General features: G+C 45.2%; 1 protein-coding gene across 1 annotated transcript in view; it reads right to left on the bottom strand.

The window, feature by feature from the left end:
• LIN28A (lin-28 homolog A) overlaps positions 1 to 16,441 on the bottom strand; it is a 37,022-nt gene extending 20,581 nt beyond the window's left edge. Inside the window, exons 1-2 of the mRNA XM_044435128.1 lie at positions 16,411 to 16,441; positions 15,114 to 15,304 (exon numbers count right to left, since the gene is read on the bottom strand). Of these exons, the coding sequence (XP_044291063.1) occupies positions 15,114 to 15,304; positions 16,411 to 16,441 (222 nt within the window). The remainder of the gene's footprint in view (positions 1 to 15,113; positions 15,305 to 16,410) is intronic.
• Positions 16,442 to 19,983: the final 3,542 nt, after the last annotated feature.

The following is a 19,983-nucleotide window of genomic DNA, read 5'->3' as shown; positions in this document are numbered from 1 at the left end:
TTGCACATTTCATTAGAAAGCTGATTTCCCACATGTAAATAAACTAATATTTTATTTAGGGCACATTTATCCCTATATATGCAAAGGGAAAATCCAACAACTGCCAGCATGACTGATCCCATATAAGCATGCATTTCTGTTTGTTTAAAATATTTTCCTCCCTGCTTTTCCCAGGCAACTGAGAATCTTGAGCACACATCACAGCAAAGCAAGCCTCAAAACAAACTGTGAGGAAATTAGGATAGCATAAGCAAAATAATGTACACATCAGGGCAAAGTATAGGAAGTTGTCTTATCTCAAGTCAGGCCATTGGTCTAGCTGAGTGCCCTCCAGATGCCCTGGACCACAACTCCCAACATTCCTGACTCTTGACCATGCTGTCTGGGGCCAGTGGGAATTGAAGTACACAAGGTCTGGACAGCATCAGTTTTAGAGAGATGCTCCGAATCCAAGGTTTTGTGCCAAAACTGCCAAATAAAAATGTAAAAACAAAAACACCTAAGTGCACTGAAATAAGGCATCCTCTAAGATCAGAAGCAGTGGTAATCTGTCAGATCCACGACCACCCAAGACTGAGCATGCATGATGGGAGACAATTTAAATTAGCTTGCAATCCAATGCACAGGAAAAAAAAGCCTTAGAAACTTAGGCATGTTTGGACAAATCCCAAGCATGTGTAGACCCACCTCCCAACCTCCTTTCAAACCTGTGCATGTTTGTGCAGAAAAAAGCCCTGCAACACCTGGCTGGGGAATGCTGGGAGCTGTAGGCCTTTCCTTTTAAACATACATAGAGTTGCACCCTTAACTTTTCTTGCCTATGGGAATTGGATGCTGCATAGCGGGATGAATCATGGCTCTAGAACTAAATGAATTTATATTTATATCCCACCATATTCCCTATGAATAAAGTGAAATATAAATATAACAAACCCTTGTCCTTCTTTCTAGTTTTCCTCCAAATAAAACCAGTGAGGTAGGTGAAGCTGAGTCCATGACTGGCCAATGAACTTTGTATTTGAGCAAGGATTAGAACCCAGATTTCCCAGGACCCAATCTAGCACTCTTATCGACTACACCAGCCTAGCTCTCCTAAATGCTTCAGGTAAGTCACCTAAAACATTTGTTTAAAAAGAAATCACAGAGCAAGAAACTGAGACATACATGTGTTTACTCTCAAAGATTAGGACCCTTGAACATCAATGAGTTATTGCAAGGAACTGTTTCTGCTTTCAAAAGCCCCTCCCCCCCATTCAAGATTCTGACATTCCATCTCTCCAACACAGGACAAATCAGCCTACTGAAACACACACACACACACACACACACACACACACACACACACACAGAGAGAGAGAGAGAGAGCGAGAGAGCGAGCGAGCGAGAGGGAGTGCACTGTACATTCATTCATTACTACCTTCTGTGCAGGAGCTCAAGCACCCTTGCTGCTGTCAACCACCACCAAACAAAGGGGGGGGGGGAGAAAATACCCATCAATTAGCATATACAACCCTTAGTGACGGAAAACAACAACCCTGGCTCACTATGGGTTCAGAGTTCTTTGCTGCAAAACACCAGAAGACCATTAAACAATTCCCAAGCTTTTATCTCTCTGTTCCCAGAGGCTCCCCTAGTTCACCTCCGATCAACGGTAGAAGGAACATTGCTGTGAGCACAATGCATTGAAATAAACTGCACAACAGTTAATATTTTAAAAGCCATTCCGATCACAGTCTTGCACTCATTAAAACATTGCAGAGTAATCCATCAAGCACAATCACCTTTCTCCACTTCCTCAGTTTGTTTAAATTAGTAAAGGCACATGGAAGGGGTTTGTCTGGTCTGTCACTCCTTTGCTAAAATCCACATGGCATGTAAAAAATATTTAAGTATATATTTATGAGAATTTTTCCATCCTCTCTTTCCATACAGAACCCTCAAGGTAGCACACAATAAATACTAAATGTAATCAACCCTGCAACTAACTTAGGTTTTCAGGAGAGGCGTAGATAAAAAGTCAGTGAGCATATTAATAACAAAGCAATTTAAGGCTCAATCTTATACATTTTCAGACAGAAAAAGTTCTGCAACTCCCAGCATTCTCCAGCTAACACAGGTGGCTATAAGGATTCTTGGAGTTATAGGGCTTTTAAAAATACAAATATGCAGAGGATGCATCCTTAAGATATTGTTGTTCAGGGTAAAGACTTGCCTAAACCACTGGGCATGAACATTGTGGCAGAGAAGGATCTGAGTAATTCTCATGTAGTAGCAATTTTCAAAGCCCAAATGCCACCATCAAAATAGTCTTCTCTCATGTATCCACCTGGCACACATCAGATGGTACTTCTGGTGGGCTTTAAGGAAAAGAACCAGTAGCTTTAAAACTAAGGATTAGCACGCATAAATGACTCGAAATTGACAGGGGCAGTGTGTCCCTCTCGGTACTGTTGGATCTCTCTGCAGCCTTTGATACTATAAACCACAGTATCCTTCTGGATCGTCTGAAGGAGTTGGAAATTGGAGGCGCTGCTTTGCAGTGGTTCCATTCCTACCTCTTAGGTCAATTCCAGGTAGATGTTTGGACAGTTGATCTTCTAAAAAGGAGCAAACTGCCCAGAGCCTATGGGAATTGGGTGGTATATAAATATTAATATAAATAAAAAATAAAAATAAATAAAAATGGGAAATATTTGCAAGGCTGTTGTAACACTTTAAAATTGATAAAGTTTTTGTATTCCCCCATCTTTAAACCTCTCCTTTGGCTTTCTATCCACTGTTAGATCCTCACCTTCAAAGCCCTGCACAGTCTTGACCCACACTAGGGGATGGTAATTTATGGCCATCAAAATGGCCTTGCTGGCTAGGAATTATGGGAATTGTAGTCCACCATGCTGGACAGCATCAGGCTGGGGAAAGCTGACTACAGCTAAACCCCAGTACATATGATTGGTTTTATGTATAAAAGTATGTAACAAAAATATGTTGCATACATAGTTACATTATGTAGTTACTATGTACGTAACAAAAACTTACATAACTAAGATTTTATGGGAAGAGACCTTTCATGGTCAGATTTTTTTTTTAGTTGGCCTCAAAAAGACACCAAAGAAATACAACAAATTTTAATTAATACATTTTAAAACAAAATAACCCCTAGGTACATACCCCTTGCTATGTATGTCTAGTTTCAGACATCTACATTGTATATTCCTGGTACTGTGGCACTAATGGATGAATGGACACACATCCTCTTTCGTATTATGTAGGTCTTATCCAGTTAAATCTAAATGTGCAAATACCCAATTTTGTTCAAAGGAAATTAAACTGATTGTAGAAAGCTGTGTGTGGGAAAGATAAATTTGTTTGCTTTCTTAAACACATTTGCTGCGTTTATATGCCATCTTTGGGACAGAGTTTTTAGGTGGCCCCTTCCAAACGCTGACCAGACTTTGCTTACATTAACAAGGCTGCTGCATCATCCACTGTTAGACCATGGCATGGGCCATCATATTGTGTGCAATGCTCCAAGTGTACCAGAACACAATAACTGCGTCAACTCTTTACTTCTACATGAGCCTTACTTTGTAAGAAATCTGACTGCTGCAAAGAAACCTGGGAGCACAGTGAAATAGACCCATGACCCCAGCCCAGTCTGAAACAGAGACCCCTGCCTGCAAGGACACACGAGATAGCTATTGTGACCCATCTAGGTGCAGTCCTATGCCTACTTAACCCCCCACCCAAAAAAAAGCCCCAACTGTCAGCACGCCCTTAGGATGCTGCTAGCTATGGGCTTCTTTCCTGTCTAAATGTGCATAGATATTTAGCCAAGTAGCTGTGGTTTTTTAAAACAGCTAATGCAAAAACATACATTTCATAACATTAACCGTTTCTATCTGCTGATGAAATTCCTTGCCTTGCTGTAGTAGAACAAGTTAGTCCTTAAAAATGCATAGAAATTCCTTATCTGAGATTTATTTTCCTGTGCATGGCTCAGTTAGCATAACCAAGCTTTCTTCCTCTAGGGGAGCACTTTGGTGCATGGTTACAACCCCAGTGGTACCTGTGATCAAACAGGATAAGAGAATATTTCTGGCCATGGTGACAAATTTGGTGCTGGCTCAAGAATGCTGCAAGTTGTAGGACTTTTTTTCTTGTTTTAACATGTGTGGGATTGTGTCTTAAGACCTTTGCTTTTACAGGTTAAGGCCAGGCTTGTTATCCTATGGCCATTGAGAGCCCCTGGTTTTGTTCCTATTCATTTTTCTGTTTATCTTCATATTCATGATTGAATATGAATTGGGCTTGAGTCCATAGAAGGGAATGCTATCATATAAATTGGGTGGGTTTTATAGTGTGATAAGAGCTTTTGTGATTCAAGCTTTTAAGTTAGACAGAATTCATCAAAAGATAGAAAAGAAAAAATGGGTGTTCAAAAACCAAGATGATCCACCAAGGCAAATATTTAATCACCTTTCACAGGCGGATGCCTAATCACAAAACCTTGAGTTCCAAACTAACAAACTCATAACCATTTAAAAATAACAATGCACCTATGAAAAGTTTCCAGGCAACTACTAGCCTAGTGGTATCAGTACCACAATGAGTTTAAAACAATGGAGAATGCCTTCTTGAAGGTAGCATTCATAAACAGCTCCTTTGAGAGTTATTGATGGAGGCTGGTTACCAACTGAGCAACTCGTTTTCACATGAGGTCCATCAAAGTCTGAACCCACATATATTCCAGAGGAACAGAGTGCTTCCCCTCTTTGGGCTGGCATTCAATAATCCAGGATTAGGCAGGTGAGGGACAACAAATTCAGTGGGCAAGCAATCAATGGAACACTATTGACACTAAGAAGTGCTGATTTGTCCCAGCATTTGGCATAAAGAAATGCTGGATTAGAGTAACAGAGGCAGCAAGAGAGAAGCAAATACCCAGGTTAGTCATTCCCCATATATTTTCTCTGCACCCTTCTTGAAGCCTATCCTGATGTGCCCCATCTTTTCCTCAGTGTCCTTACCCTACAAAACTAAACTTCCATTTCAACACCCATGGTTCCTGAATGCAGATGTTATCTACTTAGAAGAGAAAGCATGTTGCCAAGATTTTGATTGCTTTGTTATCAGATGAGATGGGGGAAGAAGGAGATGGATAGCTGAAAAGAGGCAGAGAGATGGATGGAGACTAGCCCCCTGCCTGGAAGGGCTATTCAAACCTGGTTCCTGTAATAAAGTGATTTAATAGATCTAAAGAGGCCAATTCTCTTCTTTCTTCCACAGTTACTTCCTGTGGGTTATCATTCACATATGTAAATGAGCAGGAGAGACTTATCAATGACACTGCTGCAATTAAAGCAGCCCAATGTCTGGTACAGACAAAGGACACCTCGCTTTTTGGGGGGATGCGCTTCTAAACAGGATTGACATCAGTCACATCTCTTTCTTCACCTACTTCTGGCCTGCCAGTGATCGCTGTACCCATACTCCCTATCCTCCTTCCCTCCAGGTGTGTTGGAACATTTTTTTGTTTCCACATCAATAGTCCATTTCATAAGTTCACCAGTAACCACCAATGGATGCCAATCACAATATTCGGCAAGACTGGCTGTTTCAAAATTGTAGATGGTTGTCAGAATCTCAGACATGGTTTTCTGGATTACTAAAATTGATTGGTATTTCAACCATTTTCAGTAGCTTTTTCTCTCAGGTTTAAGTAGTGTTAAGTACATGCTGTTGCCATACATGTTTACAAATATTACAATTAAAATGTTTATATGACATTTATATTTCCTTAAGTATGCAATCCTATGCTAGCTTAGATAGAAAAATGTTCTACAATTCTCAGCATGCTCCTGGCAGTATGCTTTGGTATGTGGACCTAAGTGGTCCACATTAAAATGCAAGACAATGAGATAAAACTATTAAGTAGCTGAAAACAAAAGCAACCTCCTGATAATAAAGCAGGTAAAACCAGGGTATCTTACAGCTCATGGAAAGCTTGTATGAACAGATGTGCTTACAAGAGGCATTTAAAACTTGCCAGCATTCCTGCCTCTTGAGTCACATGCAGGAGAGCATTCCAAAAGGTCAGTGCCACCACTGTGAAGTCCCTGCTTATGTTTCAACATTCTATGGCCATGACACACACCGGCACATTCATTACAGGAATTGTGCAGGTCAGAGACTCAGTCATTTGGTCCTGCAAAGAGAATGGCAATGACTCCCTGGAGCTATGACTGGGGCAGAGGTCTTCCCTATTATCAGATATCAAGTGCTTTAAGCTCATGGTGCCAGGGTTGAAGCTGGGACCCTTCAACCTGCAAAGCACATGACTGAGCCATGCACCCTCCCCGCAGACTGACAGCCAACAAAATTGGTAGATGAAACAAGCAGAGTGTATTGTGCTCAATATCAGTCCGGCTCATTATTTTATATCCCACTTTTCTTCCAATGTGGTGATGCAAATGGGGACAGGTACACAGGAAAATGCTTTGTACTGGATTGGACCACTTGCCCATGCAGTCCAGTAGTGGTTGAAACTGACTGGCAGCAGCTTTCCAGGGCATAAGGCAGGGTTCCCCCTTGTCCCTCCTGGACAAGCTGCACACCCAACCAGTCCCCTGCGAGCAAAGCAAGTGCGAACAAAGCAAGTGTTCTCGTGCAGTGCTGCAGCCCCAGTTCCCAGGTGGCCTTTCCTCCAGGCCCTGGCCTGCTTAACCTCAACAAGATGCCTGCCTGCCCCATGTCCCTTCAAATCCTGCCCTGTAAACATTTGAATCTAACTGCCAGCAACCAGATCCATCTTTTTCACCACCCTCCTTTTTCTGACATTTAGGTATGAATGCTGCTAATCAGGACAATCAGATGCACAGGGGTATATTTCTTCTTTGGTGCTTGAAGATCCACAAAATTTTGCTCTGGAACTGGAGATATCCATACATTTACCTAATTCTGGAAAAGGTGGGTGGAGGCCCAGTAAAGGGACAGACAGTGGGTTTTAGGTCTCAACATTTGGGTCTAAACAACATTCAGAAGTGTTTTCTTCTAGCTCAATCATCAGTTTCAGATAGAAAATAAATGTAGCTTCTTTCTAAAAGAAATATAGAACTTTTCAGAAAGAAAATTAAGTCCCATCGGAAAGACTGCCTCTTCCTATATGAGCTTTCCCATAACGTAAAAGCTTCATTAAAAGATCTACTACATGATGCACCATCACTAGGTAAGACCAGACGGGACTTTTTCTGCACTCACCCTGGCTATGGAATTCCAGGTGGGTGGTCAAGTTGGCTTCATCCTGGCTTGTTTTAAAGAACGTTTTCCTTCTGCTTTTATTCTGGGGTGAATATATTAGACTGTTGGCAGAAAAATGATCTATAAACACTTTAAACAAAAACCAAGCCAATCAATCTATATTTCTAGCCAGCCTTTCAAGAACAGGCTAGAAAAAAATGCCCATTTTTTAAAATGCTTGATCATTAATTTATTACAAAATGTTTGGCCTGTCCAAGCACTTGAGATACTGGCTCTGAATGTGTTGCTAGTTCTACTGTTGTGCTTTCAGAACAGTGTACCTTTCTGGCTGACGGTAGATTGATAAAGCTGGCCCATGTCATCTGTGGGGCTCTGCCACCTTCTTCTCGAGTGAGACTCATACCCCTGCTATGAGGTCATACCCAACTCACTTAGGAAAGTAGCTTCTCTGTTGCTCTGTGTGAACCAAGAACACACCTTAAATTCAGCCAGACACATGCTGCTGCATTTGTACACTGCTCAGGAAATTCAGCCATGGTGCAAATAAATGGTGCTCACTTGTCATTACAAATCTCCTTGTGGAAACACTAATTAACTTTCTATGAACCCCAGCATCCCCCAAAATACAGATTCAGAGCAAGTCCAGCTTTCAGTGTAAAGCACTTCACACAACTACAAAGAGATACTTGGGAAAAACAACCACCACAGCCAACATGACACAAGTGACTGAATCTAATCACAGAGTGGACTTCGAACTGCAAAATGTGCGCGTTCAGGTGTTGTTTTTATTAAACTGTGAAACACCTTGAATGTAAAAATCTAGCACATCTAGGAGAAAAGTTCTAGCCTAGGCCTCTCCCTGCTGTGCTCATTTTCTACTTGCAGCATATGCTTGGGTTTTATTTTTCACAAAGGGTTTTTACAAATGTTATTCTCCAACATGCAGTCCTAAAAGTACAACTCAATTGCTCTCCTTGGGATTCTACCACTGTCTTCTGCTACAGACCTAACAAGCCACAGGCAGGGTTATAAGAAATGTAGCATTCTTTCCCCAACAATAAGCACAAAAAAGGCAGCCTTCCATGTCATTGTTGCCAGAGTGCTGGCACCAGCATCGAGCATCTCTGGGCCATCTCTGGGCATCGGTAGAGGCCTCAGCACCCTAACATCAGGGCACTCACTTAAAAATAGCTATTTAAATTCCATTTCAATTGCCCACAAAGCCCTGGAGGGATGCTGCACTGTAGGCAAGGAGATCCTCTTGCCATGCACAGAAGAAACAAGGTCCTCCTGCTGTGTGGATGGCACTCCGGCCCTTTCTTTCTTGCTCAAAAGCAGCACTGGAAATGTGATCCCTCCTCTGCAATGCCAGGTGCCTTGCCCAAGCTGAGGGCACATGCTTCAGTGAAGTGGCGAGTACATCTGTGGATGCCTGGGTCGCAGGGGACAAAAGTGGCCAGCAGCCATGGTCATACCTGGTACCACCATGGCAACCAGCATTCATTGGACTACTAACAGACCACCATGGCCGATTTCACCTCATGCTTTGGTGTGGGGTGGCCATTTGAATACAACAGACCATGGATTATGTGAGGTTTGTGTAACCCTTCCACAACCTCTGGAATCCATTCTGGATCTGGATGTCCAGAATGGATATTGAACGCTACCTAGCACATGTCACAGCCCACTTTCATTTATAGCAGTGGCAGGCAGGCAGGCAGGCAGGCAGGCAGGCAGTGGTGATAATATGAACCTGGGCCAAAGGTGTACTGCCTCTAGCCAGGAAACTTCCTTTAAGCCATCATGGTTAATAGTTCCTGACTGACCAGCTGCCATAATTTGTCTAATGTTTATTAGCAGGTGGGTGCCAGGCCCATATGACACAAATTTGCATGGGTTGATTTATACATGCAAATCTGGAAAGAATTACTAGGGCTTGTTTATATTACACAAGAGATAAAGTCAGCCAATTGATTGTCATCCAAAGCATCTCAGATGCAGCAACATTGTTCAATCCATTCAAGCCCTATCCCAGATCAATGGAAAAGGTTTGCTTGCTTGCTTGCTTGCTGTGAAGGTAGAGCCTTTTCTTTTGGGGCAGATGTTTCTTTGGCTGCTGCAGTGGGGGTGGGGAGGCCTGGCAAAGGGCCCCCTTCATGAAGCACCTTCTACTGGCACCAACTCAGGGCTGGGTTGAACCAATCCAGAGCTCTGGAGAATAACATTGAAGACTGGGCCTCCATGGATACAGTCTAGCAATTCTTCATCCATGTAAGAATTGGGTATATGGATACCCTATATGGAAATATAGGGTATATGGATACCCTAACAGCAACAACTCTCATGAGGAGAAGCAAAGACTTAGGGGCAGAGTAGAGAGCCAGGAAAAGAAAAGGATGGAAGAAGGAAAGAATACTTTTTTCCAAAGATCCCTAGGAAAATATCTTATCTTTTCTTTTGCATCTTCCTCATTTTGGCCTGCCTTTCCCTCTCTTGTCAGGAGAGTTTTCTGTAGATTCTCACACCACTTTTAAGTATGTGACAGCACTGAGGGGCACTTAAACTGTGGCCACAAAAGCATGCCCTGAAGTTAAGGGCTTCTCCCACCCTGGATGAATTAAGGAAGCTGGAATGTGGTAGTCTTTTCCTAGGAGGAGTGGAGAGGGGGAGCGGGTGGAGCAAGCTTGTTACAATGGCCAGAGACACTCTGGCTACTTAATTTTTGTGTGCAGAACTACTGGTGCCAGCAATCAGAAATCTAGACTGCTTGGGGACAGTAAAAGCTCAAGATTGCACAGAGTTGCTCTTTCAGACTTTAAAATTTGGATTCTTCACTGAATTTTGCAAACAAACAAGCACAAAATGGAAGCTACCTTAAAAAATAATTATAATTATATGGGAGGAGAGAGAGAGAGAGATTTTCCTTCGGCCTGATGAGGATAGGATTGATTTCTCTTAAATTCAGCCAGACAGGTAAACTTTAGCCACATACCTGTGTGGCTTGCAATATGGTTCAGCAGCCTTTCCCAGCCTGGTGCCCTCCAGTCGTGTTGTGCTCCAGCATCCCCCGTGGCTATTGGTCCCACCTTAGGCACACTTGACTGGTAATAACTGGCCAAGGGATTCTGAGAGTGGCAGCCCAAGCCAGAATACATCAGGAAGGCACAAGGATTAGAGGAAGGCCTAAAGTTAAAAGGAATTGTCCTTTCACATTTACTCAATAGCTGGAATCTGCATCCCTCCAGAGGAAACAGGGAAATCAGCATTCTTGGCTATTCCCTCTGGGCTTTTCCATCAATGAATCCAAGACCGGGCCTGAAGAAATCATTCTCTGGGAGGGGAGGGAGAGTAAAATGCAGAAATCAGGGGTCACATCTAACCGTTTTTGTAGATTTGCCATCTGCCTGGATGGAAAGGAAAGCAAAACCCTAGGGAAGAGTGGTCAGAGTAAAATATATATCTTAAAAGAAGCCCTTCCCTTTTCTGCCTTTGCCTTACACCGGAGATTTCAACCAATGTACTCAAGAGTAAAAGCTCCTGCAACAGCTACAAAGCAAGGGGGGTTGTGATTCCAGGCTTCCTCTTTTGGTATCCCGGCACAACATGAACAGGCCTTATCAAATGTATTCAACACACAATCAATGAAATGCCACAAGCACATCCTATGCCACACTTGTACACATATACAACACAGAGTTCACTTGTCTTACTAGAGGATAATGTGTCCACTGTAGCAAGCCAAATCCCCCATCTTCATCCCTCTGGAGCTTACATAAAGCACTTCTAAACCAGAATTATTCCTTATGTTTAATATCATTTGTCCAAACAAATCAGCAAGAACCAAAACAACTGTGGCCCTCTATAGGACTACTCATTGAGTTCAATAAGGTACTTGTATTAGGAAAAAAGATGCCTAAAGGTGCCATTCTTTGGGCACTTTCTGGCACAAACCTCCAAGATGCACAGAATTGCACTTTGTCCCCATCAAGCATGGATAGGATTAAAGTCACACTGAACTCAATGGAACTTAATTCTGAGAAAACATGCAGCCTTTGTAGAAAGTCTGTCCAACTGACCTGAATGGGGCACCTCAGTAACTGTGCTTAGGGCTATGCTGAAAGTGCAAAGAAACCTAAGCTTCTCTTGTACAATTTCTGCACATGCCAAACACCATAAAAGTAACTTCAACAACAAAAATGTATTTGTTACTGCTGAATTTAGAGATAACCCACTGAAATCCATGAGACATGTCAGTCATGACTAATTCAAGTCTAACTGATTTCAGTGTGGTTATTTAGGCTGATTCTGGATCCATCCCTGTGTGTCTAGCAAAAAATGCAGGCTTGAAGTTTTAAACAATTCTAGTGAATGCCTAACTTAAAGTAGGTTTACTTTTGAACAGGTGTGCTTATTTCAGCAGGATTGCTGACCTGATTGCTTCCATTTCCAGTCTACCTGAAATGGAAGCATGCAAACATTCTGGAGATGCTTAACCAAATTTAAGCCTGCCCCTTTGCAGCAACCAAAATGGTTGCTGCCATCCAAAGTTCCTTAGCCAGTACAAACACAAGAGCCAAATCAAATCCTTAGATTGGGGGGCATTTGCATAACATTGGGGATTATTTAAGCCATGGTTGTGCAAACCCACTCACAGATTTTCCCTCCACATCTTACTCTTCTAAAAATCAAGGTAGGAAAGAGGTGTCACATAGAAAAACAAACAGGGCTTCTAGCTGCAAGCATGTTTGACAGGACCCCTCTGAGAAAGTTAAGTTGATCAAGAAGTGCTTCAAGGATGGTGAACAAACTTGGTCTAGGATTCTGTACAACTCAGATTTGTTGCTGTCATGCCTTTGCAATGCTGTTCGTCCATAAGATGCCACCTTTTGGGTATCCATGAACAGAGTACCTTAAAAACCATAGGAAGCTGTCTTGCTCCATTAGCAGAAAAATAATACAAAACTCAGAACCTGGCAGTACCTTTATTAGGAGCAAAACCAGAACACATCACTCAATAGTAAGCAAGCAATGGGGCTTTCCAGAACTCTATCAGGCTGAATTGTAAATATTAGAGAAAGATGCCTTTATGTAGAAGCCACACCATCTGCTTTTAGGGATGTGGATGAAGAGCACAACCCCACTCAACCCCAAAACCTAGTCCCATCATATTTACTGGGGCTTAACCCTGGGTAAGTTAGGATGGGGTTACAGCCTGTATCAGATTAGGCTGTGCTGATTCCTCATTTTTAGAAGTATAAGATCCAGCAGTTATTCAGATCCTTATAGGCCATTTTAATTCCTTGCAAGAGAAAGAAACATGGGATATAATAATTTCCAACCCTAAGAGAAATGCACAATTTTATTATTATGAAATGGAGCTTATGTATCCCTATTTTATCCTCACAACAACCCTGTGAAGTATGTTAGAGACAAGCTTAGAATCATCAATGATTTTTGTGGCATAACAGGGACTAGAATGCAGGCCCCCCAAGTCCCTGTTGAACACTCTAACCGTGACCCTGACTCAAAATAGAAGATACCACCTTCATACCCTGATTATGAGCTTCCACAGCAACTTGGCCAGAACTAAGAACTGACTGCTAGACTAGAATAGATGGACCCTAGTAAGAACCAGCAAGGCAGCTTTGTGATCATTTTTGGAGTGGATGCAACCATCTCATAGGAAAGGAAGTTGAACCTCATTTGCATTAATGGCATACTTCATGTTTGCATTTGGTCCTCAAGTCCAGTACATCTCCTCCCAATTTGCCAATATAAAAAGCCATATTTCTCTTGATGACAAGGAGCTGGTGTGTTGTAAAAGTATTGGACTGGGACCTGGGAGATCTGGGTTCTAGTCCCTGCACAACCTGGAAGCTCAACTAGCCGACTCTGAGCCAGGGTTACTGTCAGGATAAAACAGAGAGGAAAAGGATCATACACATTTCCCAGGGCTTCTTTGAGAATATAGAAGCAACAATAAATAAGGATTATAAATAAATATTGTTCTCACTGGCCTGGACCTAGCATTCAGAGAGATGCCTTGAAACTTGAAGGTTTCATCAAACTCTGGTACCTAATGGCCATTTGTAGCTCTGTCCTCCATTAATTTCTCTAACCTTAAAAGCCTGCTAAGCTAGTGCTATCATTGCAAAGAACCAAATCCCTTATTTTCATTCTGTGAAGGAGTCCTGAATTTACAGCCAACCTATTTCCCTGTGTCTCCCCAATCACAATTTCATAAACCTCTTTAATGCTTGCCCCCTGAACAGTTGAATGAATCCATACTAAGAACTTGAGCTGGATCATACCAAAGGCCTATCTAGTCACACTGCAGCCTAAATAACACTCAAAATCCAAAACCATTCTGTAAAAGATGATGATCATGATAAATATCTGCCCAGAAAAGTACCATCATCTGGTTGATCTGAAAGGTTGTGAGAGAGCAGCTGCTGTGGATGAATATTCTTTAGTGATGAATCAAACTAGAACAGCTGCAAGAAACTTTGCAGGTGTGACAACCACAAGCTAATCACAGGCAAGGAAGGTGTATGTGATGTGGAGATGGATCCCAAATCCAGACAAAATTCCATTTGCAAGCCTTTCTAGCAATATGTTGGGGAATCAGTGCTACAGAATGGCATGGAGTGAAGATATTCTGATATAAAGGGACACCCCTTTGTATGGGATCTGGGCAGACTTTCAGCCTGCAGGATCTACTCCAAACAAAACCTCAGGATCCAAGTTTAACTGTTGAATGTACCTCTTTTACACCAGGCTTTGGTTGGTATATCTTCAGCCTCTAAAAACAACAGCAACAAGAAAGTAGTTCCCAGAAAACTGAAGTCTGCCCAGTTCCACCACAAAGGAATAAGTCAGCAAATGCAGACGTTCTTTCGAACAGCGTACTGTCAAATTTGGCCACATCTGGATCCAGTGCTGCAGCCTTGCTTCCCTATTCCATAGAAATCAAAGAAAGTCAAGGAAGGCCTTTTTCACTTGGAACGGAGATTTTAAAGGGAGCTGCTCCACGTGGAGGCCTGCAGCGCCAGCATCTTTTTCATCTGCCCTCAATCACTCTAGAAGATCGTTTTCTCCGAATTTTCAGCGACCACGACACCACGACGGCCTGGTTAACGTACAATTATCTCGACTATTCTTTCCCTACACACCCCACTTTCCTCTGCGAGGCGAACTCCCAAGCGACCCATTTCGAAAACGGGAGAGGGAAAACTGAGACCGATCCGAGAACACTCTACAGCAAGGCAACTCCTGAACTCTGGGAATCACGGATGGGAAAGGGACGCAGGGGCTGAACCCCCCGCCTCGAGAAGAGGAGGCAGGCCTAACGGGGCTAGGATGGGGGGCAAGCGAAGCCAGCCGGACCCACGCCGCGGCGGTACACCATCTAGAAACCGGGTCAAGCGGGCACTGAGCGCGGGCAGGAGCCGGCGCTCGGCTCGCTCCTCTTGCGCCGCGCGGGCAGGGCGGGGAAGATCCGCGGGGCCGGCCACCCGGCTGCCCCGCTTGCGGCAGGTCTCGCTCCCCTCGCGCGCGCGCGGCGCCCGTGTCCACCCGGCGCGCCCCGCACCAGCTCAGCCCACGAGGCCTTCCGCTGCCCCCCGGCGCTCCCCAAAGTTTACGCGCGCGCAAGCCGCCTGCCAGGCTGCGCCCGGCACCGCAGGCCCACGGTTTGCGCCGGTTGCGTCTTAGGCCCCAGGCCGGCTTCCCCCGTATTTGGCCCCTCCGGGGAAGCGCGCTCTCTCGGCCGGCCGGCCGGCCGTCCGCCCGCCCGCAGCCCAAGGCAACTCCTCTCCCCGATGCACCCTCTCCTCCCGCTCCGCGCCATCCCTTACCTGATGCACGAACACGTCCACCGGGGAGTCGAGGGCGATGCCTTCTTTGCTGGTCATGGAGAGGAACCCGAAGCCCATCCGCACGTTGAACCATTTACAGATCCCGGCGCCATGCAAGAGCGGCTGGTTCTCCTCGTCCGGCCTGGGCGACTCTCCCGTGGGCTCTTCCTCGCCCGCCTTGGCGCAGCCACCTACGAACATACACGCGGATCAGCAGCCGCGGCCGAGCGAAGGGAGGCGGCCCCCTCTCCCTCCCCAGCGGCAGCGGTGGGGGCGCCCGGGGCCACCCAGGAAGCGCCCCGCTGAACGAGGAGAACTCGCTTACCTCCCGGCCAAGCCACCACCTCCCAGCGGGGAATGCCACCGCCATCCCCCGGTAGCTCGGGGAGCAGCTGGGACCTCCAGCCCCGCCGAGCGCACGGCGCACCCGCGCGAGTGGTTCGGCAAGAAGCCATCCAGACTCTGAGGCTGGGGAGTACGAGGAGAGGACTCCCTTCCCTAAATGGCAAACGTTTACCCACGGAGAATGGTCGGGGGGGGGGGGGATTACCCAGCCAAAAATGCAGATCACCCGGGAAGGGGGACACACACTAAATCCGAACTCCCGTCCCTCCTCCACATTCCACAGAGTGGCTGAAAAAATTCGAAGCATCGAAGAAATTGGTGGGTTCTCTGTTTGAAATCCACATCACTGGATGGCGAAGGGGGGAACCCCGCACAGTTACAGGGAGGAGGGTGAAAAGGAGAGAATGACGCTTATCCATTTAAAACTATCTAAAGATTTCGAGAGGTTGAGTGTGTAAATCTGATTCCATGAAAGAGAGAGGTTGGAAAGAAAACACTCCAAACACGCTGCTTTTTTTTAAAAGGAAATTTTGGATTTTTTTTTTAAATGAACGCACTCTTAAAAAACAAAACCGAGCCAAACCTAACCAAAATGCAAACAAATCTTCAGCTGCCAAAGGCATTAAAAAGTTTCCCAAATTCCACCATCTCCATTCCAATTTCTAAAAGCACATGGTGAACCTAAAAAGTGTCCAAACAGCCGCCTCCCTAAAAGTAACAAAGCCTAACATGAAGGAATCGACAGAGATATCTTTCAGTTGATATATAAAGGGGGAATTGAAAATGCTGTAATAATTATTCGTGAATTCGAATTGGAAAGAACTTCCTAGAACACGGCTCATTTTCAAAACAAGGATGGACTGCGGGTGGGAGAAGCAAGCAAACAAGCAAAGAGAACCTGATTTTTTTTTAAAAGAAGAAAGGAGAATTGGGTATAAAAATTTCACTTGACCTGCAAATTGCTGGTTAGAAACAGACCCCATTCTGCACCCCTGGTGGAAATGGTGGACTTGGGCAGAAGCAGCCTCCTCTCTTCCTCCTCCTCTTCCTCCTCCTCTCTGCCTGCCAGTCTTAGAGAGGGTGTCACAGCAGCTCACCAGCCCCCAAAAAAGAGGGAAGGGAGGGGTGAGGGTGGTGGGGAAAGATTCAAAACAAGAGGAGGGAAGGGAAGAGAGAGAGAAAGGTTGCTACATCTTCACTGGAACAATAGCAGTGGGAGGGCCAGAGGGCCTTTTAAGGCTTCCCAAATTTCTAAGAGACAATAGAATTCCCCCAATGCCAAACCTTGCTGGCTTGCCCCTCCCCCTCCTTTTGCTTTCTCTCTCCTCCTCCTCCTCCACCCCCCCCCCACACCGCGCGGCAATCTAAGCTCTCTTCCCTCCCAGGAGACAAAAAAAATGTAACCTTCTGCCGTTCTGCAAGCTGTGGGGTACATCCTGGTTCGTGTCAGTTCTTTCAGACACATACGCACACCTTTCCCTTTCACACTTTATCTCTTGAATCTGGGTGGGGGTGGGAGGGGGAGGGGGAGGGGGAGGGGGAGAGGAAGGTTCGGGTTCTTTTTAACCCTGAGGGAAGAAGCGGACTGTTGGGCCATGTTCCGTTTCCTATGGCCAAATCATATACACTCACGTAAAAACACACGCGATCCTCTTCCACGTGACACTCAATTACACCCCCGCCTTGCTCATCCTAATTATGCATTCCAAAGGGCGGGTTGACCGGGGGGGGGGTTGCGCGCGCGCGCACGAACATAACTTCATTGGTAGAAGGGGAAAGATTACCTGCCGGGGGGGGCATGACCTCCCCCCTCCCGTCTTGACTTCTTTCTGCCACCCCGAGATCCCATTAGCTTCTATTATTGCCCCCCTCCCATGATCGCCTGCCTAGTAAGCTGGCCCCTGGCAAGACCAGCTTGACTCTAAATGACCTGTTTAAAAGGAGCGCTCCCTCCTCCCTGGCTTCTCCTCCTCATTTCAGTTTGGCAAGTTCAGCCTCTTTTCTCGGCCAGCCCTCCCTCTCCCGTTCTCTGCTCCGCCGGAATCTCCCTTGGCCGGCTTTGGGAATGGAGGAGGATGGAAGGGCGAGCTGGGGACTCTCTCTTCCTTCTCCAGCCAATAACCAGCATTTGAACAGAGAAATTGGACCTGAGAATTGGAACGCCTGCATCGTTTCTCTTGTTGTCCCACCAAAATTTGGTGAGATAAGATGCTTACCAGTTTATCCCCAGTGTAACTCTAAAATAGAAGCACTCCTTTGAAGGGAGGGAGGGAAAGTGGGGTGCTTAATTTTTTGCTTTTAGTTTGACTGGGGATTTTTCTTCTTTTTGTTTCCTTTGGAGAAAGAAACTCGTAATATAATTTCCAAGCAAACTTGTGTTATTTTGATGTGTCTTGGTGTGTATTTTAAAAGAACATTATTATGAGAAGTTGAATTCCAGCCGATCATTTACGAAAGGAAAAAAAAATCCCTAAATTAGATTTCCTAATTGCAAATTAAACTCCCCTCTCGAAAGATGTACTTATCAAAGCAAGAAAGAAATAATTTCGAATTCTATGGCCATCTCCTTAGTTAAGCCTCCACAACTGGGAAAGTCGGATATTCTGAGAGAAGATAGCTCAAACGAATCGAGAGGAATGGATGGGGAGAGGGAAAATCCATCAATTTTTTCGACCCTTCCCCCACAGGGGGGGAAAATAATATATTTTAAATCGTTCTACGTACGGAATCGAGTGGAGATGCGGGTGTTTATAGGGGATAAAAAGATTCTGTGTGACCTGCCTTAAAGTTGCGTTTACACCTATATTCCATCTCTACAAGCAAGAAATTTTAAAAATAGGCAGAGTAGTAAAAGTAATGTGGACTTAGAGGCGTTCCACTACCCACTTAGTTGTTCATCTGAAAATCTTGAAACAGGTCAACTTAATATTTAGAATCTCCCCTCCCACCTTATTGAATAACTTCTGGGACTGAGGTGCTGGGTCTGCAACAATCAGAAGTTGCTCTGCCCAGCCGTCTCCCAGCAAATCACAGCATTTACACAGAGTCTACCCTTTTTTATTTACACCAGAGAATTGGTTCCCGATTTAGTCAATTCTAGAGTAGACCCATCTAAATTAATAGGACTTGTGCGGCATGACTACCTTTAAGTTCTACTGGTTTCAGTCGGTCTACTCCGGCTAAATCTAAATCTGGATCCAGTCCACACGCTCACACACACACTCCCTTCTGCAGGGGATGCCTGTGTTCCCCGTGGCAAAGCGGGAGGGGGCGCGGTGCCTGCTTGCTGCTTTAAGGGGAGCCAGATAAAACCAGAGGCATCAGTGAGCCAAAAGTGTTGATGGGCGGGCGGCTGGGTTCCCCCTCGAGTGTGTGCGTGCAGATGAGCAGAAAGCGAGATGAGGGAGCGACCATCAACACCTCCGCCTCCCACTTCTCTTATCTGAAACGACACCCCCCCCCCGCCTCCTCCTATCCCTAATTGAGGAAGGGGCTCATTCTCAAGGAGCTGCCTGCTCTCCCCCTTTGCCCCCGCCGCTTATAGTTGCCATTACATATTTTGAGCGGAAATGGCCCATTTGACTACCCGGGAGAGGGAGGGGAAGGTCTGGGGTTCCTTCTTCCACATCCCCATCGAGCTGTCTGCGAATAGAGGGGGCTGGAGAGAAGGCGGAGAGGTCATGCCTGCTTCGGTGGTGCATCTGATCATCTCGGGTCAGGAGGTAGGCGGCCCCGTTCTCCACCCCTCCCGTCTCCTTGCCTGCCTGCCTGCCCTCCCTCCCTTCCCCCACATTTTTTAGGCGGGGGGGGGGAGAGATTTCACGGCTGGCCGAGGACAATGGCCGAGTGACCAGTGCGAACCCGGGAGGGCAAATAGCCCCTCCATTTCCGGTGCTCAGTTCAAACTGGACAATACCAGCCAGCTATTCCCTGGAGCAAGGCTGAAGTCTTTAAAGGGGCAGCGACTTCGGCTTGGAAAGCGAAGAACACACACATACACTGAGAGTTGCGCACATACTCACGTGCATCGAGTTATTTTGTCTTTGCTTATTTCAGAGTCCCTCCACCTTTTCTTGGGATGGATTTAATCCAAAGGAGAAAAGAGAGACCCACTCAGGAGTAAAGTAAAACTCCTCTATTTTGTAGAGGAGCTCCTTGACATGTTATCTTTCCGTTAAAGCCACAAGGAACTTGAAACACCACAAACAAAAACGGGTATTTGCAAACACGTGTATGACAGAGGGAACCTGGGTTGAATGCAGTTTCCTAGCAAGTAGTCAAGATGGGAGTAGAAGTTTACTGCAAAGGTCTAACCCAGGTTCCCTCCAGGAGAGAGCAATGGAAGTCAGGGTCATCCAAACCCCTCTTCCAGCCCCACAAAGATGGTAGAATGTGTGTTCTCATACAACAGGCCTATGGACTGCTACTATATCTAGATATAGGTCTGTGAAAGAAGAGAGAGAATTTGCAAAAGCATGTACGAACATTCACGCACGTGCACACACAGAATCTAACAGAATGATGC

Source organism: Varanus komodoensis, unplaced genomic scaffold (genome assembly GCF_004798865.1).
Source record: "Varanus komodoensis strain SLA01 unplaced genomic scaffold, ASM479886v1 scaffold29_1, whole genome shotgun sequence".
Classification (NCBI taxonomy): domain Eukaryota; kingdom Metazoa; phylum Chordata; class Lepidosauria; order Squamata; family Varanidae; genus Varanus; species Varanus komodoensis.
This window is presented reverse-complemented; position numbering and strand designations above follow the sequence as displayed.